Here is a 27,969-nt window from a genome sequence, read left to right on the forward strand (position 1 = left end):
TATAAAATTCTCTATCCCTATACTTCTGTCCATATGGTGTATATGTATAATAACAATATAAGACAAAACGTGGATTATAAGAGGCCTCTGTGTATATGTGTTCCCGGGTCAGTGGTGGGGGGTTGTTGTTTCCTATCATTTGTAACAATTTACTGTATCAGATTATTTACATACAATTATAAACCCTCCATAGACTTTATTACACATATTTGTATTGGTCTCATTGGCTGCAGGGCTTGCTCTAGCACAGTCTACAATGCGGTGACATCACAGGATCGGCACCATGGTCACTGGATATTGTGACATCATGAGGAATATATAAGCAGCCGCTCGGCCAGAATTCCGTTGAGGGTTATAGTAGGAGTGTAATAGTGAGTATGTCCGTGTTATGCTCCTGTCCTGTCCTTATTATTCCCCATTTCCTCGCTGTATAAGGTCCTGATTTCTTATGACAAGCTTCCTCTACTTCCGAATTCTCATTTCACATATAATTTTAATTAGAAAACCTTATATTTGTTAATTAGCTCGTTATGGCAATATGTGCATTTGATACAACTAGTATTGAACATTAGGCCATTTATAAGGACACTTCTCTCTTTTTACCCAATTCAGGTTTATGCTATTATTTATTTATGAGAATGACGAGTAGAATTTGGAGAACGATATATGTAAGTCCAAAATAATAAAAGTCATGTAATTCAGGATAGAGATTGTAATGATATCTCTGTACGTATATATGAAAATGAATTTCTGTTGTCTGATGTCCGTTATTTTCGCACGGCCACCTGCCTGGCCAATCAGATCAGTACGATTGCGATGATGCCAAACCTGCATTTTTTTTATTTAAAGGAAATCTGTCAGCAGGTATTTGTTATGTAAACTGAAGAGCGCATGCTGCCGGGGCTAACACACAGATGTCAGTGATGCCTCTTATCAAGCTCCATGCTGCTGGTTGCTGACAATGATTGTATTAGTGCCAGTAGCTTATCATTGCAGGGACTAGCTGGTCCAACACGCCCTTCCTGTGACAGGCAGCTCACTGTCTATGGACATTGTACATACAGAGCCCGGTGTGGGCGGGGGCAGCTTTCTCAGCTCTGCTTCATTGCTAAATGTAAAACCTCTGTTGTGAATTTGCTTTTTGCTCCCTCTAGTGGTTACTAGTTTTTTTGACTCTGGTTTTTCTGTCATTCCTTTTATCCGCACCTGGGTCGTTAGTTAGGGGTGTTGCTATATAAGCTCCCTGGACCTTCAGTTCTATGCCTGGCAACGTAGTTATCAGAGCTAGTCTGCTGTGCTCTTGTCTACTGATCCTGGTTCCAGTTATATCAGCTAAGTCTGCCTTTTGCTTTTTGCTATTTGTTTTGGTTTTGTATTTTTGTCCAGCTTGTTCCATATCTACATCCTGACCTTTGCTGGAAGCTCTAGGGGGCTGGTGTTCTCCCCCCGGACCGTTAGACGGTTCGGGGGTTCTTGAATTTCCAGTGTGGATTTTGATAGGGTTTTTGTTGACCATATAAGTTACCTTTCTTTATTCTGCTATCAGTAAGCGGGCCTCTCTGTGCTAAACCTGGTTCATTTCTGTGTTTGTCATTTCCTCTTACCTCACCGTCATTATTTGTGGGGGGCTTCTATCCAGCTTTGGGGTCCCCTTCTCTGGAGGCAAGAAAGGTCTTTGTTTTCCTCTACTAGGGGTAGCTAGATTCTCCGGCTGGCGCGTGTCATCTAGAATCAACGTAGGAATGATCCCCGGCTACTTCTAGTGTTGGCGTTAGGAGTAGATATATGGTCAACCCAGTTACCACTGCCCTATGAGCTGGATTTTTGTATTCTGCAGACTTCCACGTTCCTCTGAGACCCTCGCCATTGGGGTCATAACAGTTTGCCAGGCCAGTATTAAATGTTTAATGCATTGCAGAAGAGGGATTATAAGAAAGAAGATTCTGAGTTTTTTTTTTTCTCTTCTTCCCCTTTACCTCAGAGTGGCTATGCTTGCTGCAGACATGAATGTCCAGACCTTGATTACAAGTGTGGACCAGCTGGCTACTCGTGTGCAGGGCATACAAGACTATGTTATCAGAAATCCTATGTCAGAACCTAAAATACCGATTCCTGAACTGTTTTCCGGAGACAGGTTTAAGTTTAGGAATTTCGTGAATAATTGTAAATTGTTTTTGTCCCTGAGACCCTGTTCATCTGGAGATTCTGCTCAGCAAGTAAAAATTGTTATTTCGTTCTTACGGGGCGACCCTCAGGATTGGGCTTTTTCGCTGGCACCAGGAGATTCCGGCATTGGCTGATCTTGATGCGTTTTTTCTGGCGCTCGGTTTACTTTATGAGGAACCCAATCTTGAGATTCAGGCAGAAAAGGCCTTGCTGGCTATGTCTCAGGGGCAGGACGAGGCTGAAGTGTATTGCCAAAAATTTCGGAAATGGTCCGTGCTGACACATTGGAACGAGTGTGCACTGGCCGCTAATTTTAGAAATGGCCTTTCTGAAGCCATTAAGAATGTTATGGTGGGTTTTCCCATTCCCACAGGTCTGAATGATACTATGGCACTGGCTATTCAAATTGACCGGCGGTTGCGGGAGCGCAAAACCGCAAATTCCCTCATGGTGTTGTCTGAACAGACACCTAATTCGGTGCAATGTGATAGAAAAACCGCAAATTCCCTCATGGTGTTGTCTGAACAGACACCTGATTTAATGCAATGTGATAGAATCCTGACTAGAAATGAGCGGAAAATTCATAGACGCCGGAATGGCTTGTGCTACTACTGTGGTGATTCTACACATGTTATCTCAGCATGCTCTAAACGTATAGCTAAGGTTGTTAGTCCTGTCACCGTTGGTAATTTGCAACCTAAATTTATTCTGTCTGTAACTTTGATTTGCTCACTGTCATCTTATCCTGTCATGGCGTTTGTAGATTCAGGTGCTGCCCTGAGTCTCATGGATCTCTCATTTGCTAAGCGCTGTGGTTTTACTCTTGAACCATTAGAAAATCCTATTCCTCTTAGGGGTATTGATGCTACACCATTGGCAGCAAATAAACCGCAGTATTGGACACAGGTTACCATGTGCATGACTCCTGAACACCGCGAGGTGATACGTTTCCTGGTTTTACATAAAATGCATGATTTGGTTGTTTTAGGGCTGCCATGGTTACAGACCCATAATCCAGTCCTGGACTGGAAGGCTATGTCAGTCTCAAGTTGGGGCTGTCGTGGTATTCATGGGGATTCCCTGCCTGTGTCTATTGCTTCTTCTACGCCTTCGGAAGTTCCGGAGTATTTGTCTGATTATCAGGATGTCTTCAGTGAGTCTGAGTCCAGTGCACTGCCTCCTCATAGGGACTGTGACTGTGCTATAGATTTGATCCCAGGCAGTAAATTTCCTAAGGGAAGACTGTTTAATCTGTCGGTACCTGAACATACCGCTATGCGTTCATATATCAAGGAGTCTCTGGAGAAAGGACATATTCGTCCGTCTTCTTCCCCTCTTGGTGCGGGATTCTTTTTTGTGGCAAAAAAGGACGGATCTTTGAGACCTTGTATTGATTATCGGCTTTTAAATAAGATCACTGTTAAATTTCAGTATCCTTTACCGCTGTTGTCTGACTTGTTTGCCCGGATTAAGGGTGCCAAGTGGTTCACCAAGATAGACCTTCGTGGTGCGTACAACCTTGTGCGCATTAAGCAAGGTGATGAATGGAAAACCGCATTCAATACGCCCGAAGGTCATTTTGAGTACTTGGTGATGCCTTTTGGGCTCTCCAATGCGCCTTCAGTTTTTCAGTCCTTTATGCATGACATTTTCCGGAAGTATCTGGATAAATTTTTGATAGTTTATCTGGATGATATTTTGGTTTTTTCTGATAATTGGGATTCGCATATGGAGCAGGTCAGGTTGGTCTTTAAAATTTTGCGTGAAAATTCTTTGTTTGTCAAGGGCTCAAAGTGTCTCTTTGGTGTACAGAAGGTTCCCTTTTTGGGGTTCATTTTTTCCCCTTCTGCTGTGGAGATGGACCCAGTCAAGGTCCGAGCTATTCTTGATTGGACTCAGCCCTCGTCAGTTAAGAGTCTTCAGAAGTTCTTGGGCTTCGCTAACTTCTACCGTCGTTTTATCGCTAATTTTTCTAGCATTGTGAAACCTTTGACGGATATGACCAAGAAGGGCTCCGATGTAGCTAACTGGGCTCCTGCTGCCGTGGAGGCTTTCCAGGAGTTGAAACGCCGGTTTACTTCGGCACCTGTTTTGTGCCAGCCTGACGTCTCACTTCCCTTTCAGGTTGAGGTGGATGCTTCGGAGATTGGGGCAGGGGCCGTTTTGTCGCAGAGAGGCCCTGGTTGCTCTGTTATGAAACCTTGTGCCTTTTTCTCTAGGAAGTTTTCGCCTGCCGAGCGAAATTATGATGTGGGCAATCGGGAGTTGTTGGCCATGAAATGGGCATTTGAGGAGTGGCGTCATTGGCTTGAGGGTGCTAAGCATCGTGTGGTGGTCTTGACTGATCACAAAAATCTGATGTATCTCGAGTCTGCTAAACGCCTTAATCCGAGACAGGCCCGCTGGTCATTGTTTTTCTCCCGCTTTGATTTTGTTGTCTCGTATTTACCAGGTTCAAAGAATGTGAAGGCCGATGCTCTTTCTAGGAGCTTTGTGCCTGATGCTCCTGGAGTCGCTGATCCTGTTGGTATTCTTAAAGATGGAGTTATCTTGTCAGCTATTTCTCCGGATCTGCGACGTGTGTTGCAGAGATTTCAGGCTGATAGGCCTGAGTCTTGTCCACCTGACAGACTGTTTGTCCCGGATAAGTGGACCAGCAGAGTCATTTCCGAGGTTCATTCCTCGGTGTTGGCAGGTCACCCGGGAATTTTTGGCACCAGAGATCTGGTGGCCAGGTCCTTTTGGTGGCCTTCCTTGTCAAGGGATGTGCGGTCATTTGTGCAGTCCTGTGGGACTTGTGCTCGAGCTAAGCCTTGCTGTTCTCGTGCCAGCGGTTTGCTCTTGCCCTTGCCTGTCCCGAAGAGACCTTGGACTCATATCTCCATGGATTTCATTTCTGATCTTCCGCTATCTCAGGGCATGTCCGTTATCTGGGTGATATGTGATCGCTTCTCCAAGATGGTCCATTTGGTTCCTTTGCCTAAGCTGCCTTCCTCTTCCGATCTGGTTCCTGTGTTTTTCCAGAACGTGGTTCGTTTGCACGGCATCCCTGAGAATATTGTGTCAGACAGAGGATCCCAGTTCGTTTCCAGGTTCTGGCGATCCTTTTGTAGTAGGATGGGCATTGATTTGTCGTTTTCGTCTGCTTTCCATCCTCAGACTAATGGACAGACGGAGCGAACCAATCAGACTTTGGAGGCTTATTTGAGGTGTTTTGTCTCTGCTGATCAGGACGATTGGGTGACATTCTTGCCGTTGGCTGAGTTTGCCCTTAATAATCGGGCTAGTTCCGCCACCTTGGTTTCGCCTTTTTTCTGCAACTCTGGTTTCCATCCTCGCTTTTCTTCGGGTCATGTGGAGCCTTCTGACTGTCCTGGGGTGGATTCTGTGGTGGATAGGTTGCAGCAGATCTGGAATCATGTGGTGGACAACTTGAAGTTGTCACAGGAGAAGGCTCAGCGCTTTGCCAACCGCCGCCGCGGTGTGGGTCCCCGACTACGCGTTGGGGATTTGGTATGGCTTTCTTCCCGCTTTGTTCCTATGAAGGTCTCCTCTCCCAAATTTAAACCTCGTTTTATTGGGCCTTACAAGATATTGGAAATCCTTAATCCTGTATCTTTTCGTCTGGATCTTCCTGTGTCGTTTGCTATTCACAATGTATTTCATAGGTCCTTGTTGCGGCGGTACATTGTGCCTGTAGTTCCTTCTGCTGAGCCTCCTGCTCCGGTGTTGGTTGAGGGCGAGTTGGAGTACGTGGTGGAGAAGATCTTGGATTCTCGCCTCTCCAGGCGGAGGCTTCAGTACCTGGTCAAGTGGAAGGGCTATGGTCAGGAGGATAATTCCTGGGTGGTCGCCTCTGATGTTCATGCGGCCGATTTAGTTCGTGCCTTTCATGCCGCTCATCCTGATCGCCCTGGTGGTCGTGGTGAGGGTTCGGTGACCCCTCACTAAGGGGGGGGTACTGTTGTGAATTTGCTTTTTGCTCCCTCTAGTGGTTACTAGTTTTTTTGACTCTGGTTTTTCTGTCATTCCTTTTATCCGCACCTGGGTCGTTAGTTAGGGGTGTTGCTATATAAGCTCCCTGGACCTTCAGTTCTATGCCTGGCAACGTAGTTATCAGAGCTAGTCTGCTGTGCTTTTGTCTACTGATCCTGGTTCCAGTTATATCAGCTAAGTCTGCCTTTTGCTTTTTGCTATTTGTTTTGGTTTTGTATTTTTGTCCAGCTTGTTCCATATCTACATCCTGACCTTTGCTGGAAGCTCTAGGGGGCTGGTGTTCTCCCCCCGGACCGTTAGACGGTTCGGGGGTTCTTGAATTTCCAGTGTGGATTTTGATAGGGTTTTTGTTGACCATATAAGTTACCTTTCTTTATTCTGCTATCAGTAAGCGGGCCTCTCTGTGCTAAACCTGGTTCATTTCTGTGTTTGTCATTTCCTCTTACCTCACCGTCATTATTTGTGGGGGGCTTCTATCCAGCTTTGGGGTCCCCTTCTCTGGAGGCAAGAAAGGTCTTTGTTTTCCTCTACTAGGGGTAGCTAGATTCTCCGGCTGGCGCGTGTCATCTAGAATCAACGTAGGAATGATCCCCGGCTACTTCTAGTGTTGGCGTTAGGAGTAGATATATGGTCAACCCAGTTACCACTGCCCTATGAGCTGGATTTTTGTATTCTGCAGACTTCCACGTTCCTCTGAGACCCTCGCCATTGGGGTCATAACACCTCTGTGTGAGAACGGCTGCATCCAGTAATCTGTGTGATACATCGATGGATTCAGATTCTCTTCGCCTACATCAGACTGCTCACAGATGAGGTAGCAAAAAGCTGCTGAAAGATTCCCTTTAAATGGGTTGCCCGGTCAAAACCGATAAGTGCAAGCACTGAGCTCTGCAGGGATTTGCCGGTTTCAGACTCAGGACTAGATGGTATTTATGAGTTATATATACCCCGGCCAGTGTGCGCGGCCTCACTCTCCATACACTTCCATACAGCGAGGCCATGACCTCTGGTCAGACACACCCACTGGCCGCTCACGTCATTAGCCCACCCACCCACTGGCCGGGGTCTGTATAATCATAAGTTTGTAGTCACATATAGTGACTACAGACTTATCAGTTTTGACCAGACAGCCCCTTTAAGTAATGAAAAATAAAATCTGAGTTTCAAGAAAAAAAAATTGCTTGAGTTGTAATTTTCAAATACCAGTAACATTTTTATTTTTTGTTGTTTTTGCATGGTGACCTGATGTTTTTATTGATACTATTTTGGGGTAGTTACAAAGCTTTGATCGCTTCTTAATGAATTTTTTTTGTTGAGTTGTAACACCAAAAACACGCGATTCTGGCATTTTTTTTGCATTACAGTTTTTACAGATTGGGTCAATTAATTTTATAGTTTCATAGATTGGACTTTTCTTACCACGTTGATACCAAATGTGTATTTTTTATTTTTTTTAAAATGTCCTTTCATTTTAACTGGGTGATTCGAAGTTTTCTTTTTTTTACATTTGTAAAACCTTTTTTCTTTACTTTTTACTTTATTTGTTAGTTCCCTTGCAGACTTGAACCTGCGATCATCTGATCGTTTGTGCTACATACAGTAATACAGCAGTATTGTGGCATATAGTAACAATCACTGTCTTCTATAACGCCCAACCACAGGCCGGACGTCACAGGAGAGATCACATACCAGGCACGGGGGGCGTATAGCCGGCCCTGGCTGTCATAGCAGCCCATAGGCTCCCTGCGATCACGTCACGCTTAGTACCGCTGTCAGAAACTCAATCAGCGGGCACACCAACTGCTGCTGATAGAGGGTGATGGCATCTATATAATATCACCGACATCTGCCCGGTGTGGAGTGGGCTCTGCTTCTGAGACCGCCCCTAAGTCCCTGTCACGCTCCATGATGACTATATTCATCATGGGACATTACAGGGTTAACACTATGTAGCATAAAGCCCCCCGGAATACAGAGAACTCTTACATTTAGGCAGAGTTAGCAATGCAGCTGCCACTTTCCCTATTTTTTAACATAACTAATTATGGAAACAATGGCCGCAGCTTCAGAGATTCATATGACGCAGCTCATTTCTAGATATATTCCACATATTTTATACTTGAATAAATGGACAATAAAGTCAGATGTCGCTGAGTTGTCAGCAGACGCCGGAGTCCCTTACCAGGCTGTTGTTTACTGACGCTATGAATGCTGCATGCGGCACGGAGCGGCGCTCTGCTCACACATTACCTTACAATTAATAAATCTATCTTGTGTGATTATTTGAAACCCCGTTGATTATCCAGTGTAGTAGAAGCCTATGAGTGTGTGATGTATGGTACAATGTAAGAAGCGGAAATATTTCATGGCCTTTATACATTTCTCTTTTTACTATTACAGCCGGCAGGGACCAACATCCAATGTAAGTATTGACATTCTCAGTACTGACAATTACAGCATTTCTAGCTCGCCGTCTCCTCCCAGCGCCCTGCTCCGGTCTGTGCAGTGCGGGGACTGAGGCTTTGCACTGCAGGCGCGATCTATTGATGTAATGGCGCCTGCTGGGCTGAGTCTCAGACGCACAGGGGCAGGGGGAATGGTGGGACAGGAGTAGTAATATTGTGATGACCGGTGGGTGATGGGGAACAGAGCCAGCGCTCCCCAGGACTCCCGGCCGTGTGGTCCGCCACTATGGATGTAACACCCCTGCACCCCAGTATAGCCGAGACCTGAATGCGGGATCAGACCCGATAATGGTGTAAGGAAGTCTCTGTACAGTAACGTTGGGAAGGAAAGGCTCATCACATGTGTGCACCAGGGGCGCTGTCTGTATTTCACACTGGCCCTTATATTCTATAGGGCTGGTAATATGTCAGCCGTGGGGTGAATTGTCCACCAGACTCACCCACTCACTGACTACTAGGAAGAACTTCCACCACCTTTCCTCTCTTTTTGCATATAATAGAAATTGATGATATACTGATGATAAAAATGGACACACGGACCAAAAAAAAAGATGCAGCATGTGACAGATTGTACAGGGTTAGGGGGGTGTCGACTTCACTCAGGACCCAGCAGGGACCGGCTCTCCGGCACTACCAGTCACCCTAGGTCAGTCAGGGAATTGCACCGAGGGCAAATAGTCGCAAGAGAGGCTTCCCTTATAGGTACGAGTTATTGAGGTGCTCCCAGTGAGGGGGGATATACATCGCCAGTCCAAGCTGGGGATATATATATATATATATATATATACATACATAAACCTCCTGGCCGTCACTGTCAGGTCTCCTCACTAATACAGTATAGTATGCTGCCACCAGTTCCTCGTTTGAAATAATCCCTGTCCGACGGCAGGCTTATATCGGGTCAGAAACCAACCTCGAGGTAGCATATAATAACCAACCGAGCGTGCGGACGTGGGGATTTGTGAATCGAGATAAAAGAGCAGCCCAAGATTCATTTTATATTTAATCGCCAAAAGGCACATTAGAAATATACAGGTATATATTTACAAGAACAGATATGCAAGTATACAGTCAAGAGTGTAGTACAAGGGTAGGGTACAGATAGATTGCAATTACCGTGTTATGTAGCATGTGACCACAGGGAGGCACTGATGGATGATAGGTCCAAATCTTTGTTACGTGGTTCCCTGGTCCCATCAGGTAACGGGCCTCCTGCCAGAAGAAAAACTGAGTCCAAAATGAGGAGCTGCCTATTATTACCTGGGTTGCCCCCTTCCAGACACTGTGCCAGCCCCTGGGCTGGGCAGCCTCCCTTCTCCCATATCGAGAGTATGGTTTTTCAGGCAGAAATGTGGATGTACATAACTTTCCGCCCGAAGCTCTATCTAAGACGGCGGCGGCACCACTGGATTCTGCTGGATTTTATCTGTGCAGGGAGACCAAATATGCCTACCGTATGTAATTCCTGGTAGCTATGCTTTATAATTCAATAACGCAGAGTTCTACAGGTAGCAGCAGAGGACAGGTGTGTGGGGAAGGAATGTCGATTCCGATTATGTGCTCAGCTAGGCTCAGAGATATTGCATTCTTTTATTTAGGTAATTTTCTAGTTTCCATATCTCAGAGCCTTGCACTGGTTAGCCTGGGTTCTCTTGTGCCACGATGGCAGCCTGAGTTAAACAAAGGAAGCCAGTTCTGCACAAGAGTTCACACCCTTGTAATAATTGCTGAGGACACAGGGTCTATGCCTTTTGCCCCCCTTCCCCCATGAAAAGAGCTTCAAAGGCCTGTTTGCTTGGGCTAATTAAAGAAATCCATTGGTCTTGGGGAAACCCAAGGATGGGGGCTAAGTTTGGGTGCAAGTATTTTAATGCAAAACATTAATATGACAGGCATTCCATCAGATATCAAAATGATATCATTTTCCCACATCTCACACAGAACAATAATGAAAACTAGTGTGAATACAACCTAACAATAAGTCGTTCACTGCAACTGAGTGATTTATTAGATAGTTCAGTAAATCTAATTGTGAACTGTTGTTTGTCTTTCAGCTGCAAATGTAATTCACAGGTAAGAGTCTTTCTTCATATAGTGTGTGGGGCGCATGCGCCACCTCGGCTCCATCCTATGGGACATCTCAGAGCTGGAGGTCCCAGTCGCTGGGCAATATACTACATGGCTGGGCAATATACTACATGGCTGGGCAATATACTACATGGCTGGGCAATATACTATGTGGGCTGTGCAATATACTACGTGGACATGCATATTCTAGAATACCCGATGCGTTAGAATCGGGCCACCATCTAGTTTTGAATAAATTACCAGTGTTAGAAAGAAGTGTTAGTTTCTCCCTTACCTAACATACACAGTGCTAAGTTTTCCTTGTACTATAGGGCGGACGCCCATGCAAAGATTCTTCAGAATCTGAATACAGACATAAAAGAGCAGATCATAATAACGTAAGTGATAAAAATGTAACTATTTATTACAAGAAAACCTTATAGATCACACAGTGATATCGATGTTTCCTGATCTCAGACGCTAATTGTCTTATTCAGGTAGAGAAGTTACATGTAAATCCTGGCTGCACAATATCTGTCTACATACATAGCCGCCATTTATTGGGCGCCAGTCGTGTAATGTATTTCACAGCACAAAGATGCCATAGTAGTGATGATGGGATACAAACACTACAGGAATTATTATTTAACCCCTTAACGACCGCCGATATGCATTTAAACGGTGGCCTTTAAGGGGTCTTATTTCTGATCGCTGTGTTACATCAGCAATCAGGAATAATAAATAGCGCAAAAATAGAAGGCAGTGTGGCACTCCTATGATGCAAAACAACTGCAATATTGCTATTTTTTTGCTATAACAAGTAAATTAAATAAAATATGTCTGAAATAATCATCTATAGTCAATTTAAAAAAGGGAAATAATATAGACAAGATGGATCACGTGATTTTTTTCTGCCAATTATATTCTAGATCTTTGGCAGCAGCTCGCAGACTGAATTATAGCATTTACGGCTGCACAAGCACATACATCGGACGAGTGCTATAAGATTTTTTATTAGCTATCTTTAGGACCAATGCTATTTAATAGGGCAGTGCTGATGACCACTGCCCTATTGACAGAATCTGTCAGTGAAAAAAATCACAGCATGCTGTTTTACACTGAGATCGGATTTCACTCACATATTGAAGCCTATGGGCGCATGGAAAACATCAGACATCAAACATCATCCGCTGACTCACACAATGGAAAAGATGAAGACATTTTTTTCGCTATCTTCTCCTCACAATGTGCTCCAAACCTCTCATCCGAGAAAATCAGATCACACTATGCTGACAGTGAATCAAACTCTGATCAGAGTGTCATTAACATAATCGAGGGCACAGCCGGTCACTGATGCTGTGACATGGATTAAGACGTGGGACAGAACAACAGGCAGGTAAGGGATATTGTTTTTTTTATTTTTGTTTTTTTTACAGGAGACGAGGGCTTTGGTGGAATTAGGCGTTAGGTGAGTATAACTGTGTTTGTTATTTTTAAATAAAAAAAGAAAAGTGTGCTTTGTTTTATTTCTAATAAAAGACTTTATTCTGGCTGTGTCTTTACCATATAACTAAAGGATTAGTAATAGAGGGGTGTCTTATAGACGCCTCTCCATTACTAACCCGTGGGTTTTATGTCACCAAACAATACAAAGGTGACATCAACCCTACAAATGTGAACCCCACTTGCCACCGCTACAGGGCAAGTGGGACGAGGCTTGCAAAGCACCAGAATTGGTGCATCTAATAGATGTGCACAGACTCATTCACTTGAATGAATCTATGTGTGTAAGTGTCTACGGTACATGTGAAAACTGTCACCACACCAGACACACTAACTTCTGAAATAGCTCTTAGGGTGGAGGTCTACATGGCAGCAGATATACTGGTCCCTTAATGGTAATCTCCACTGATCAAACAATGATTTTAACAAAACTACAGCAAGCAGCCCAGTAAGTGACACATCGCTGGAAGCAAGGTTTCCTTCCCTACATTATACTGCTCTTAGATTTGGTGGCAAAAATCTGTCACCAAGTTTTCACTGTGTAATCTGAAAGCAGCATGATGTAGGGAGAGATATCATGATCCCAGCGATGTGTCACTTACTGGGCTGCTTGGTGCAGTTTTAATAAAATCACAGTTTTCTCTGCTAGAGTTATAGCTAAGCTCTGAATGCTGATCTCTATATGCCACCAGTCACAGGGCCATAATTACCAGTAGACACTACAGGGCAGGTGCCTAGGGAGGCACATTAAATGGGGTGGCACTTCTTTTTACTCTCCTTTTTGTGTCTCTCCAGACTTGTAAGTCATTCAGGTGTAGATGTCCTGCCCCTTCCCTCATACTCATGACATAACACCCCCCCCCCCCCCCCCCCCCCCCCCCCCCCCCCCCGGTGTGACGCAGACAGGACAGGGGTCTGTTTTCTGTAATTCTGGTATGGTGTGATCCCTGACCTGTGCCTGGACAATATGTGGGGGAGGGGTAGTACAGGAGTGCCCCGCACTGATAACAATATGTTTTTCTTGTATGAAAAAAAAATAATGTTGCTATAGGCTGACTTACTATAAGGTGCATTAAGAATCAAAGTGGCTCGGGCAGCATGAGCAAATTTGTCATGGTCACTAATGCTGTTGTACATCGTGATAATTAATGGCATTTGTACATTTCAATATGAGATATATTCTCCATGTACAATAGGGAGAGGAATTTACATCTGATAGAGAGGAAGATAGAAGAGAACATCAGCTCTGAGAACATCCATCTGACTCTGTAAGTGCTGAGACTTATTGCGCTAATAAAAGTAATCGTATCTATATTCTCACAGTTTCTCCTCTCCCCTCCCATCATGGGCTGTAACTAAGTAGCTTAGTAACACTTTACACTAAGTTACATGGAAACTATGAGAATGTGACTGGGGGACACAATAGTTACCAGCAAGATTCAATGAAAAACCCATCCACTATGCAGGGGGCTACAGCACAGCTGTATGTAGGTGACTGAGGCCGTGCTGCACCTAAGGCCACGTTCACACGGTCTGTATTTTACATCAGTATTTGTAAGCTAAAATCAGGAGTGGAACAATCAGTGGAAAAGTATAATAGAAACACGTCAGCACTTCTGTATTTATCACCCACTACTGGTCTTGACTTACAAATACTGAGGTAAAATACTGACCAAATACTGACCGTGTGAACGAGGCCTAATACAGACATGGCTGAGCGCACAGTGATACATGGAGTAATAGAGGGGATGCGGCAATAAACCAGCACTGCGGACCCTTCACTCTCAGGATCTGTAGTAGTACTGGTAGTCGGACCCCACCAGGAAGAAAGTGGAGATGTCACCAGATTTGGTCTTAGACTCTGTATAAACACCATTTAGAGAGGGATAGGCACATGACAACCTCTGTCACACCCTTACTGGAGATCTATAAGTTCTCTGAATTCTGAACTCAGAATAATCACACCTTCATCACTGATTGGAAGTTTTTTGTGTACACTGTGCATAGGCAGAAAGCTGCCAATCAGTGTTGGGGTGGGGTTATACAGAGATTATGAACTTGGTTGCTCAGTGGTTAGCACTGCAGCCTTGCAGCGCTGGGGAACTGGGTTAAAATCCCACCAAGGACGACATCTGCAAGGAGTTTGTACGTTCTCCCTGTGTTTGTGTGGGTTTCCTCTGAGTTCCCCAGTTTCCTCCCACACTCTAAATACATACAGATAAGGAATCTAGATCATGAGCCTCGTTGACGACAGTGACAATAGAGTCTGTAAAGCGTTGCAGAATTAATCGCGCTATATATCGGAGTAAAAAAAATAAATATGGAGGACTACATGGCAGCAGGTTTATTACTAATCCTCTACTGCTGACAAAACGGCAAGCAGCGCAGTAAGTGACACATCGCTGGATGTAGAGTCTATCGCTATATCATGCTGCTCTCTGATTAGGTGTCAGACACCCGGTGACAGATTCCCTTTATATCAGATGTATGTATAGTAATATAGAGTATAACGAAGGAGTCATGATACGAGGCCTCATGTATGAAACATGTTTTCTGTTGCAGACCTAAAAAAACAGAGAATATGGTATTATATAGTATTATATGTAAATGAGGACGTAAGTGCCCCGAGAGCAGGACAATTTCGGTCTGGTGCATATATTCTCCGCACCGTTCTCCTCCTAATGCCGCCTAGTATGCCAATATTTTCAAGTGAATAAAAATCTTATACCCCGATTGTCAAAGATCAATTTATTCAGCACGCAGCCCGATCTAACAGGATTTGCCATATCCTCAGGTCGGTGCCAGTCTGAAAAAGCAGACTCTACAACATGCTGCACTTGTAAAAAATCAAAATGCCACTGACCCCCCTACCCACCCAAAAAAAAGGTAAAAGCTGGAGAATAACGCTGGTGTGACTCCGGCCTAACAAGCGGTCCAAAGGCGTGCAGCTGCTACGCTGAGAGCCCGGATACAGGGATCACATAACTTTATTCCTGCCGGCAGCCTCTGGCTTTCAGTCATAGAAAAGTGTCCTGCACAGCTTCAGGCACCACTCAGTACACAGTGAGGGCGGCTGTAACTGCACCCAGACACTGACTGACAGCCGGCTCTGCACTGATGCACTTCTGAGCGACCTGTCAGTCAGTGTCAGGGTGCGGTTACAGTCGTCACTCTCCGCGATGTGGCCATGACTGTAATCCCTCTGGGCATGCCTGCATGACTGAATGCCGATGGCTCCCAGAAGAAAAACAGTTCATTTTCTCCCAGGTGACGCACTTTCAGTACAGTGGCCAGCACCTTCATAACGTTATTATCCTGCAGATTAACCCAATAACTACAGATAATAATGTTTATAAGACCTGACAGGTTCACTTTAAACTGTTAGAGTTTTTTTTAGTTCTAGACACAGATGGGAGTAGAAGTGGCTCATAAGTGGAGAAGGAAGCAGATTTCAGATGAGCTACTGTGAAGAAAATAATTATTTGATCCCTTGCTGATTATGTAAATTTGCCCACTGACAAAGACATGAACAGTCTGTAATTTTATGGGTAGGTTAATTTTAACGTTGAGAAACAGAATATCAAAAATAAAATCCAGAAAATCACATTGTATGAATTATATAAATGTATTTGCATTTTGCAGTGAGAAATAAGTATTTGATCCCTCTGGTAAACAAGACTTAATACTTGGTGGCAAAACCCTCGTTGGCAAGCACAGCAGTCAGACGTTTTTTGTAGTTGAAGATGAGGTTTGTGCACATGTCAGGAGGAATTTTGGTCCACTCCGCTTTTGCAGATCATCTCTAAATCATTAAGATTTTGAGGCTGTTGCTTGGCAACTCGGAGCTTCAACTTCCTCCATAAGCTTTCTATGGGATTAAGGTCTGGAGATTGGCTAGGCTACTCAATGACCTCGATGCTTCTTTTGAGCCACTCCTTTGTTGCCTTGGCTGTATGTTTTGGGTCATCTTGCTGGAAGACCAAGCCACGATGCATTTTTAATGTCCTGGCAGAGGAAAAGAGGCTGTCACTCAGCATTGTACGGTACATAGCTCCATCCATTCTCCCATTGATGCGGTTAAGCAGTCCTGTGCCCTTAGCAGAGAAACACCCCCAAAACATGTTTCTACCTCCATGCTTGACAGTGGGGATGGTGTTATTTGGGTCATATGCAGTATTTCTCTTCTTCCAAACACGGCGAGTTGAGTTAATGCCAAATACCTCAATTTTTGTCTCATCTGACCACATTCTCCCAATCACTCACAGAATCATCCAGGTGTTCATTGGCAAACTTCAGACCCTTCTTCAGCAGGGGACCTTGCCGGCACTGCAGGATTTTAAACCTATACAGCGTAATGTGTTAGCAATGGTTTTCATGGTGACTGTGGTCCCAGCTGCCTTGAGATCATTAACAAGTTCCCCTCATGTAGTTTAAGGCTGTGTTCACATGATCCTTTTTTTGTTGCGGATTTTTCAGGTCCTGTTTTGGAAAACCCGCAGTGCAAATCCGCGGTGATTTTCACTGCGGGTTTTTGTGCGGTTTCTACTGCGGATTCCACTGCGGTTTTCCAACTGCACTTTCCTATTGGTGCAGGTGGAAAACAGTTGCGGAATCCGCAGCAAGAATTGACATGGTACTTCTTTTTTTCCGCAGAAAATCAGCGCGGATTTTCCAGCGGAAAAAAGGAACGTGGGAACAGCGGATTTTGTTTTCCATAGGGTAACATTGTACTGTACCCTGCATGGAAAAGGTCTGCGGATCCGCAGCTGCAAATCCGCTGCGGATCCGCAGCAAACAAAGGATCGTGTGAACAAGCCCTTAGGCTGATCTCTCACTTTCCTCATGATCAAGGATACCACACAAGGTGAGATTTTGCATGGTGCCCCAGATCGATGTCGATTGACAGTCATTTTGTATTTTTTCCATTTTCTTACTATTGCCCCAACAGTTGTCTCCTTCTCACCCAGCGTCTTACTTATGGTTTTGTAGCCCATTCCAGCTTTGTGCAGGTCTATGATCTTGTCCCTGACATCCTTAGAAAGCTCTTTGGTCTTGCCCAAGTTGTAGAGGTTAGAGTCTGACTGATTAACTGAGTCTGTGGACAGGAGTCTTTTATAAAGGTGACTATGTAAGACAGCTGTTTTTATGCAGGTAACGAGTTGATTAGGAGCGTCTAACTGGTCTGTAGTAGTCAGAACTCTTAGGCTATGTGCACATGTTCAGGATTTCTTGCTGAAATTTCCTGAGCAAAACAGGACATTTTCTGCAAGAAATCCGCATGCATTTTTGGGCGTTTTTCTCGCGTTTTTGGTGTGTTTTTTTTGTGGATTTTTCCAGAGGTTCCCAATGCAATCATATAGTGGGAAATCCGCAAAAAATCCGCAAAATTAATGAACATGTAGCGTTTTTTACCATGATGCGTTTTTTTCGCGGAAAAAAATGCATCATGTGCACAAAAATTGCAGAATGCATTCTAAATGATGGAATGCATAATGTATGCGTCTTTTTTGCGCTTTTATAGCGTTTTTTATAGCTAAAAAACGCGAAAAAAACAAAAAATCTGCAACGTGTGCAAACAGTCTTAATGGTTGGTAGGGGAGCAAATACTTATTTCTCATTTTAAAATGCAAATAAATTTATATAATTTAGACAATGTGATTTTCTGGATTTTATTTTTGATATTCTCTCTCTCAATGTTAAAATTAACCTACCGATAAAATTATAGACTGTTCATGTCTTTGTCAGTGGGCAAAACATACATAATCAGCAAGGGATCAAATACTTATTTCCTTCACTGTATATTACATATCTTCTTACATTTTCTCGCACTGTTGAGTTTGTGACCATTTAACATAAATGGATGTTTCTTCCTTTTACAATAGCGAGAAAGAGAAAAAAGAAAGAAAGAAAAAAATAAAATTGATGCAGAAAAGGATCATGATTATGTAAGTGCCGAGAATTACTGATCTGATATAAGCAAACCTTATAGATCCCATAATGATACAGACGTTTCCTTATCTCCGATGTGCGATTCCTTGTACTCAGCGACAGATGATATAAACCTGTCTGCACATGATTCACCCTATATCTACTACACAGAGAGGCGACATTAGAGGAATTGTGATTTGACTGGTGAGAAGAAAAGAAACATGAGCCAATATCTTAATATGGCGTCTGTAGAAATATATCAGATATTATATATGTTAAACATATAGAGAAAGTCATCCCCCGGCTGGAGTGTTGAGGACCCCCAGATCGCAGTAATATCTGCCAGGAGACACAGACTTTCCAATCCAAACTTCAGTGCAACAGAGCAGATCCCATAAGACTTAACACTTATTCCATCATGGATAAAATATGGTAAAAAATACTGGAGATAATGGATTATTCCAGCAGATGGGTGACATTCAAATAAGATCAAAAATCGTCCCCAAAAGTGGACAGTCCCTCTAACCTGTTACCGGGACCTGCAGTACTTGTGCGGCGCAGCAGGACGTGCCCTGAATCGTGTGGTGACCAAGTAAAGAGGCCTACTGTCTGACAGCAATCGCTGTGATTGGCCGATCAATTCTGAGCAGCCAATGACAGACAACATTTTGTCAATTAAAAAAAACAAACAAAAAAAACACAGTGGCAAGTGGTAACCAATCCCAGCAAGTGACGTGGATAGGGTGATCGCAGCGTCATTTGTCCTTGATTGGCCAGTCAACAGTTAGTGACCAATCAGCACCAAAAGGGTTAATGTATAATAACAATCGCCGTTCTTCACGCCATATTTCCCTCAGATTCCACCACACACTGTATAGAGTATCGTGTACTCAGGAGAAATTGGGCAACACATTTTGGGCTCCATTTACTTCTGTTACTCTTGTAAAAATAAAAAATTGAGGAGAGTATAAGTGTTTTTATTTGATCAGGGCCAAACATGGAGGACTTGGGGGATTGTCCTAGTAGTGGACCACCCCTATAGAGCAACCCACTAACTCAAAGTACAAACAGCCAAATCCCCGATGTTTGATGTTTCTGCTCCTCGGATTCCCAGTCCTCTATATCTGTGACATTACTGCCGGCCTCCTCTATGCACAGTGCGCTCTGGGGGTCTCAGATCCCCCTGTTCTGTGCTGGTCCTTCTACAGCACAGGGTGACTGATCAGACTGGACTATGCACACTGCTCTATGGGGGAGTGAGATTCTCCCCTCTGCTTGTATGGACCGGCCCAGAGCAGGGGTCGTGTCTCAGACTCCCCAAGAACACTGTATAGAGACTCCTGGCGACCACACGTGAAGAGAAGGGGTAGAAAGCAGAGGAATAGTGGCGGATAGAGGAAGCAGGAGGCCCCGGGGGTTACATCTGCATTATACACGGATTGTGGACCTTTATTGTGAGTGGGAAGGTCGCTTTATCCCGATGATGGCGGCATGTGGTCACATGAGGAGGACAGAGCGGCTCAGAAGCTGCACCAGGTAGATACTTGCTGTGTTTCACAGCCGTCGTCTGCCTATAACAGCTGCAGCTGGAGTGAGCGCCACCTGTGACTGTTCACCTATTTAACCATTTAACAATATGGTAATTTTCCATTTTTGCGTTTTCATCCCTCCCACCCCCCTACTTCCAGGAGCCATAATTCTTTATTTTTCCATCCACATAGCCATATAAGGGGTTGTTTTTTTTTGCAGGCCAAGTAGAACATCAGAATAACACTATTCAATTTATCATGTGACATATTAGAAAGTGGAAAAAATTCCAAGTTCTCTAAAATTGTGAAAAGAAGGAAATTCTGCAATTGTTTTTGTGGATTTGTACTTACAACGTTAATTATATGGTGAAAATAACCTGACGACATGATTCTCCAGGTCACTATGATTATGAGACACCAAACATGCATAAATACATTTGCAAATTTGGAAAAAACACTTCTGCTTGTGTCGCCATTTTCCGAGACCAGTTTTTAAAAATCTATATAAACAAATAAAAAGCTTCAATCATCCCCCTTTTAATATATAAAAAGTAAAGAAATAAAAAACCATATATGACAATAAGTGTCCATAAAAGTCTGATGAATCAAGATATAAAATTATTTCACTACACGTAAAACACCAAAAAGAAAAGTCAAAACGCAAGAATATAATTTTTCTGATTGCTGTACCACCCAGAACAAATGCACAAAAATAAATTGAAGTCTCATATGAGCTTCCATAATAATGACGGCTCAGGTCCACAGTTACAAGTCTCAGAAAATGGTGTCACAAACCAATTATTTTTTATAAGTTTGGTATAACTGTACTGAGAAAGTATTTGGGATGGAGACCGAGGGGAATGTGATCACTGCTGCTCCTCACATTGCTGATATTCATATATTTCCATATGAGATGATGATTTATGTTCCATGTACAACAGGAGAGAAATCAAAGAAACTTTACAAGAGAGACTGGAAAAGGAGAAGAAACAGATGACTGCAATGCAGAAACTTGTGTAAGTGATTGTTTTCCAGGTAGAAATGATATAAAACCTGTCTGCACACACTGTACATCTGTCTACGCTGATAGTTGTCAGGGTGTGAAAGTGATTACTCAGTTTAGGACGTTTATAGGACACAGAAATTAGATGAATTCTATTTATTTTGCTGTTTATAATGGGTCTCAGGAAGAATAGACCATGAGCAGCATTTTATATGGCTCCTTTAGGAAGACACGAGGTATAATTATACGCATGTACACGCTCTATAGCATAGCTCCTGTCTAGGACGCCTGATATGGGAGCGGTCTCAGGAGGCGGCACATGTCCAGTCTGTATCCTCATAGGTATGGCTGAGTACAATCGTGGAGCCATCAGCTCCCTGCACAACCGCATGGCCTGTGCTCCCCGAGATGTCTAGGGTCTGCTGCAGAAGACACGATGATGGCACTAGATCTTGTCTGCAGCCCCCGACCACACACAGCACAGAATAGAGCAGCCTGTGGATTCATACTTATATTAGGAGCAAGGCTTTGTTGAAAAAAGCAAAAATGTCACTTTTTTATTGTAGATTTATTGCAGAGTTATATTAAGAAAGAAAAACTAAGGCTCCGATACATGAAAACCGGTGATTTTCTCGCTGGTCTTGATGCGGGTCGTGGTGGCGTCAGATGCTCCTAGTCCATGAAGAAGTGTCTGCCTCTTCATGAATCAGCGGCATCTGATGAGTGGCGGGCAACATGTTGGCGGAGCTGGGAGGAACTGATGTGAAAACACCAAAAGCTGCAAAATATTTGTGCAAGTCCAAATTGTGCCAAAATGTTGTAATTTATCTCAGAATTCAGGTTAAATTATTGTAATGAATTCTGATCTTAGACTGTATAAAAAATTAAAGGATAAAGTAAAAAAACACATTACTGAACCCTCCATCATCCTGAGCTGATGAAAGCCGCTGCAGGGAGAGGAAGTTGCTATTAGGGCTCATTTCCACATGCGAGGCACACGTCCGTATCTCGCATGTGGAAACCAAGCTGTGAAGCCGGCACTCCAGAGCGGAGCGTGCGGCCGCATAGGAACACATGGAGCTGCACAGCTCCGCTCCAAAGTGCCAGCGCCAGAGCTTGGTTTCCACATGCGAGATACGGACGTGTGCCTCGCATGTGGAAATGAGCCCTTAGATAGTGGCGCCCCCTGCAGTCACACTGCACCCTGAGTGCTGCGATCTCTCCGATACGTCACCTTTGTCGGATCATTCAGGGTCTGAGGTCGCTGTCATACATTTGTTGCTGTGAAGTCTTTGTCATTACTTTTCTTTTCTTCTCCAACAGATGGATCCACAGAATCGAGACGCCGACAGGCATTACCTGGAAATACACATATAATAGAGTCATTGAGCGTCCATCTCTTGTCACCATCCAGTACGTATGTTATTTCTGGATATTACAGTATTTGTAGTGCTCCTGCTCTTCATAGCTCGCACCCGCTGCTCCAGTGCTTTCCATTACTCCCCCGTTACCCAGTACTAGTTTTACTACCGCACACGATCCACTGGGCTGACTAGCGGCTCCGCTAAATAATAACATACCTGGTTTCTCTGAAACACTTCCAACTGTGAGTAGAGATGACGGGATACAGCATTCACATGGAATACATACTCTTCTATATCAGTCGTTTTGACTCCTTTATCCCAGGGTGGACAGATACATTGCCCAAGGGTCCACATGAGAGACCGTTCACTGTTGTGAAGGGTTAAACCAATAGAAATTCTGCTTATTACAATTATTTAGGGTCAGCATTACGGGGTCAAACATCTGCAGCCACTCCATGGTGTAGTTGCCACCGTCATTTATTCTCATCCCTTCCATAACCCATACCAGTCACATTTATGTAGTTTTCCAATATATAACAATTTGGTTGTAAATGAGAAATCCCACAAGGACAGTGATTAGCTGCAGCGGTTATGTGGGTAGTTCCTAACTTCATTGCTGTAGTGCAGGATTTATCCTTTGAGCAATGGTTCTTATTATTTTATACCATTTTCTCCATTTTGGTCCAATTATACAAGTCCTCCTGAAAATGTCACTGTCTGATCAGTCTTATGTTTGCTTTTGAGGCGGTGACGTTTGGGCCGGGCAGTGATGGAGGTCTGTACTCGGACCGCGTGTCACGGACTTCTAATAAATTGTAGACCCTGCAGCCCCCGTCTGCAGCTAATCAGTGGGGTCTCCATCTGGATTCGGACATCTGCTTCCCCGATATCGGTGGCGAATCCTAACGATTGATTATCAGTCTTCTAATCCAGGAAAACCCCTTTATCTGTGCGATGACGGAAATGTTGTAGGCAGCATGTGTTTCACTGTGGAGCGCGGCCATTTTATTGGTGTCTATTACAACCGCGCAGATAACACAAATTATCTCCATATTGTGTTCTGCCCAATGCGTCCAGAGTGTCAGATGTTACACTAGTAGTTTTCCATTAGGGTCACTACCCGGCCCCTGGGGCATTTTTGGGTTGAGTTGTGTGTCGGTGTTCAGTATTGCTCTTTTTAATGCATATCTAATAAAGTATGATTTTATTGTGTATTTTCACTGTGAATATTGACCCTAATCCGCACTGTTACTTGCACATTTACATGAGATGTTCTATGTTTCATGTTCTGTAGGGACGAGACCACCGACGATGAGGAGGGGAAGAAGACCACCACCCTGACCATGTAAGAGCAGAGATTACTGAACAAACCTTCTAGATGACATAATGACACAGACGATTCCTCACTACTGTGTATATCTGACTGCACAGACAGCGGCCATTTATTGTTACCAGTCACACATCTTATTCACCTGATTATTAAGAGGTTTTGGAAGAGGTTTTCATCCTGAAGCTTCTGTGCTGCCTTCTGATTGGACGGGGCCATGTTTGGAGAGGTTTCCTTTTGGATCCTGTTCAAAGAAATGACACGTAGTTTATTTATTTCCATCAGGTGTCTCTGCAGAGAAAAAAATCCTCCTCATATTAACAAAGTGGATTTTTTTATAGAAATGAACTGGAATTGCTTTCCCAGAGTTCCTGAAATCATTTTTGGGCTCTTTTCCATTTGCGAGAAACACATCGTGTCTTGCATGTGAAAACCAAGCTGTGGCGCCGGCACTCCAGAGCGGAGCGTGCGGCCGCATAGCAACACGTGGAGCTGCACTGCTCCGCTCCTAAGTGCCGGCGCCACAGCTTGGTTTTCACATGCGAGACACGGACGTGTTTCTCGCAAATGGAAAAGAGCCCTTAGGTGAATTTTGGAGAAGATTTGTTAAAAAAAAAACAGTTAAAAAATGTTATGAGCACACACTCTTGGTGATGTAACCAATTTTTAGCATTAGGCTATGTGCACACTTTGTGTTTTTGCTGTGTTTTTTTCCACAGTTAAAACCTGCTCTCTTGACAGCAAAGAAGCCACTTACATAAAGCAGATTTTGCTGAGTTTTTGCTGCACATTTATTGCTGTACCAAGAAAAGGGGGTAAAAAACCCAAGGACTATATGCCTTAAAATAATGAATTTTATTTAAACATTAAAAACATACATGAAATAATTAAAAAGCATGTGAGGCCAGAGGCGGCCAAACGTTCGTGCAGGGATCCATGTAAATAAACAAGGTGGAGTACACCCAGTAAAAGATAGTTATATAAAGATGGGCCCTATATGTAATAAAGAAGGACTTTCGGTGGACTTGCCCTAATATAAACAGGTAAAGAGCGCGTGCAGTTATAAATAGATGACGTACATGTAGAGTGGTGTTGTAGTAACGGTCCTCGCCGCCCCAGCGCACGTTTCAGAAGAACTTCTTCAGCAGTTTTATTTATTTGAACGGTGCGAACTGCAGTACCAGCGACTTCCATCCATAGGGACGGCGACCAGTGACAGGACAGACTATAAACTGTGCTACTTGTCTACTGTGCCGGGCGTTCAGGAGATCCCATCATATTTCATGAGTCTTCTGGACGTATTTGAAGAGTAAGCGAGAGTACGCAATATCATGGTATCTGGAACTGGAGGATGTTTTTCCTAACACTCATGTTTCTGGAATATGCGGCCTCTAGGTTTAAGACTTAAATTTCCAGTATTCTAAGTATTCTAGTATACGGTAATTCATGGTAGTGAATATGGACTCGGGAACAGTTTTCTATGTCTTCTTCTAGCATTGGAGCCATGGGATGGCGACATGAGGGGCGTTTACCAAAAGGGGAGACTTCAAAGTCAGTTGCATTGGCATACACAAATAAATATGGACTTACCTTTCTACATACATATAACAATTTTGGGAGTACACCTTTAAGTGTACAGTTATTGAAAATTACCTGATTTGCATTGTATCTAGTTCCTAATGATATTTTTAAATCCATTTTGTTAATACTTTTTATGTAAAACCACACACACACCATTAAGCCATCACATGCAGGTATGGTTTCAGCATTAAATTACATCCTTGTAATCTTGTAATTCTAGCAAATTATGTAGTAAATAATTTATTCATTATGAGCCAGGATGGCTAGATGTTAAGAAATACAAATATTGCTCATCTATTACATAAAGGGGTTGTTTTGTCACTTCACAAGATATTGATTACCTATGCTTAGTGTAGGTCATCAATATCAGATTAGTGGGGTCCAACACCTGGCAACCCCTGATCAGCTGTTATACGATCTGGCTGACTATAAACACATTGAATAGAGTCCCAATCAATGAAGAGCGGTCATCACCAGACAATGCAAATCCGGATGTAGAACAGCTTATAACAGCTCATTTTTGGGGAAAGGTCGTAAGGATAGGTCATCTATATCTTGTGATTGGAATGCACTGTAACATTATTTGTTATGTCTCCACTCTATATAGCTATGAAACCTCCGTTTAACATCAATAGCAACCATATACCACCTGGCAGAGACCACCGCTTAAGCCGATACCACCTGGCAGCGACCACCACTGCAGCCGATACCACCTGGCAGCAACCACCCCTTCAGCCGATACCACCTGGCAAAGACCACCGCTTCAGCCGATACCACCTGGCATAGACCACCGCTTCCGCCGATAACACCTGGCACAGACCACCGCTTCAGCCGATAACACCTGGCACAGACCACCGCTTCAGCCGATAACACCTGGCACAGACCACCGCTTCAGCCGATACCACCTGGCACAGACCACCACCGCTTCAGCCGATACCACCTGGCACAGACCATTGCTTCAGCCGATACCACCTGGCAAAGACCACCGCTTCAGCCGATACCACCTGGCACAGACCACCGCTTCAACCGATACCACCTGGAACAGACCACCGCTTTAGCCGATACCACCTGGCAAAGACCACAGCTTCAGCCGATACCACCTGGCACAGACCACCGCTTAAGCCAATACCACCTGGCACAGACCACCGCTTCAGCCGATACCACCTGGCAAAGACCACCGCTTCAGCCGATACCACCTGGCACAGACCACCGCATCAGCCGATACCACCTGGCACCGACAACAATAAAATTTAATCTGGCACCAATTTAAAGAGCATGTCTGACCCTAAAATCCATTTTTTAAGATTATCAGTGTTTTATTGTAGCTTATAAAACCCCTATATTTTGTTTTGTTCCTAACTTACATTACTTCTGAACTTCACTTCATTGCCTGCACCTAGTTTGCTTTCATGCTCAGACTAGGCAACTCCCTGTCCTTTTTTTTCTAAACTTACAGCCAGAGCTAGTACTGCCTGGCCTTAGTGTCCAGCATTGCCCCCTGCCCACCTTATACACAATCATTGGCTGCTAGTATCTGCCACAGCACTGACCACTATCATTTATTCCAGCTTTAGAACTGAGAGCAGTGATCCTGTGCTATTATCTATGGCAGTGCAGCACCGATCACTATCCCTCACACCACATCCACAATGGTGGTAGAGCTGTCACATGTCCACTACATTACCCGGGGGGAACGCACTCTCTGTGACCGTGCTGGAGGGGGGTCCGCTAATGCCAGCGCCTATTTCTGCTGGATGTGCGTCTGAGGATGCACAATTAGCTGCAGTGTGCTGTGGCGCAGAGACTCACTGGGTTCCTGCACTGCAATACACTCTGCCAGCCAATCAGAGGCCAGCAGCTGACGTCGGTGTGCCAGGCATTGGCATCACATGGCAGTGACGTTATATCGCCATAGCTGACACGCCGATGTCAGCAGCTGGTCTCTGTGTCGGACCAGAGGAGGAATGTTATGATCTGGTGGCCTAGGAGCAGCATGAGACGTACTCTGGAGAAGGTGGTATCTGTACTGACCGCAGACCCTGAACTTAACACCGCAACTAGAAGTAGCCGTGGGATGAACCTACCAATCCTAGTCACCTCGACACAGCCGGAGGACTAATTAACCCTATAGATAGAAAAGGGAAAACTATCTTGCCTCAGAGAAAATCCCCAAAGGATAGACAGCCCCCCACAAATATTGACTGTGAGAGGAGAGGAAAAAACATACACAGACTGAAAACAGGATTTAGCAAAGGAGGCCAATCTAGCTAAATAGGAAGAATAGGACGGAGAACTATGCGGTCAGTATTAAAACACTAGAAAATATCCACCACAGAAAATACAAAAACTCCACATCTAACTAAAGATATGGAGGGTATATCTGACTCTCCAGAGATTCCAGCTTGGCTGCATAAATCCTTACACAGATTAAGCTGGACAAGAAAAAACATGAAATGCACTGAACAATAAGGCCCACAACATGTGGGCTGCAAAAACAAGCAGAACTTATCTTTGTTGAAATGAACAGCAAGCAGGAGAGACCAGGAAGGGATGTGAATCCTCCAGAAACAATGAACAACTGGCACTGACTAAAGGATAAAGCAAGACTAAATAGCCCAGACCAAATTGCACTAAATGAGCACACCTGAAGAATGCTGCCCTCCAAAGACAGCAGCGCTACCACTTATAACCACCGGAGGGAGCCCAAGAGCAGAATTCACAACAGAGGAAACCGCACCTCAAAGGATTGGAGGGATGTGAGTACAATGTTTGTTTTTTTCTATGCAGAGGCAGAATGGGGAACACGGATATCAGGATGGGGCACATAGTACATAATGAAGGGAGGTGAACACTTATGTCTTTGCAGGATTTACAACGGCCTATACATCTGACCAGATTGCAGGGGGTGAGGGACTCAAGTCAATATTTTACACTGGGGCCCATAAGACTCTGGATGACGCTAGTGAGTAGGGTCACATTACGACCCCTGCGGTGATGTGACAAGTTAGGATTTTTTTAATTGCTTGTAGCGGTACCTAGG

The 27,969-nt window shown here is 44.0% G+C and overlaps 2 protein-coding genes across 3 annotated transcripts in view; one reads left to right on the top strand and one right to left on the bottom strand.

The window, feature by feature from the left end:
• Positions 1-618: 618 nt before the first annotated feature.
• Positions 619-26,290, top strand: LOC143769873 (uncharacterized). Of its 2 annotated transcripts, XM_077258890.1 has the most exons (10): positions 619-668; positions 8,563-8,584; positions 10,682-10,700; positions 11,027-11,092; positions 13,394-13,465; positions 18,080-18,142; positions 20,596-20,670; positions 21,981-22,070; positions 23,316-23,366; positions 25,537-26,290. In XM_077258890.1, the coding sequence occupies exons 1-10, from the start codon at positions 633-635 to the stop codon at positions 25,553-25,555; spliced, it is 513 nt and encodes a 170-aa protein (XP_077115005.1). In that variant the 5' UTR covers positions 619-632; the 3' UTR covers positions 25,556-26,290. The 2 variants fall into 2 exon arrangements, with proteins under 2 accessions (XP_077115005.1, XP_077115006.1); XM_077258891.1 differs by lacking the exon at positions 11,027-11,092.
• LOC143769875 (uncharacterized) overlaps positions 21,216-27,969 on the bottom strand; it is a 77,362-nt gene continuing 70,608 nt past the window's right edge. Inside the window, exons 2-5 of the mRNA XM_077258893.1 lie at positions 23,494-23,592; positions 22,238-22,388; positions 21,892-22,016; positions 21,216-21,435 (exon numbers count right to left, since the gene is read on the bottom strand). Coding sequence (XP_077115008.1) covers positions 21,906-22,016; positions 22,238-22,388; positions 23,494-23,592 — 361 coding nt within the window. The 3' untranslated portion in view covers positions 21,216-21,435; positions 21,892-21,905. The remainder of the gene's footprint in view (positions 21,436-21,891; positions 22,017-22,237; positions 22,389-23,493; positions 23,593-27,969) is intronic.

This window comes from Ranitomeya variabilis, chromosome 4 (assembly GCF_051348905.1).
Source record: "Ranitomeya variabilis isolate aRanVar5 chromosome 4, aRanVar5.hap1, whole genome shotgun sequence".
Lineage (NCBI taxonomy): Eukaryota > Metazoa > Chordata > Amphibia > Anura > Dendrobatidae > Ranitomeya > Ranitomeya variabilis.

Coding starts and splice junctions, on each gene's coding strand:
- LOC143769873 (XM_077258890.1), top strand. CDS start 633: ATGAGAATGACGAGTAGAATTTGGAGAACGATATAT. Junction 669..8,562: donor GAATTTGGAGAACGATATAT/GTAAGTCCAAAA, acceptor TTACTATTACAG/CCGGCAGGGACCAACATCCA. Junction 22,071..23,315: donor CCATCTCTTGTCACCATCCA/GTACGTATGTTA, acceptor CATGTTCTGTAG/GGACGAGACCACCGACGATG.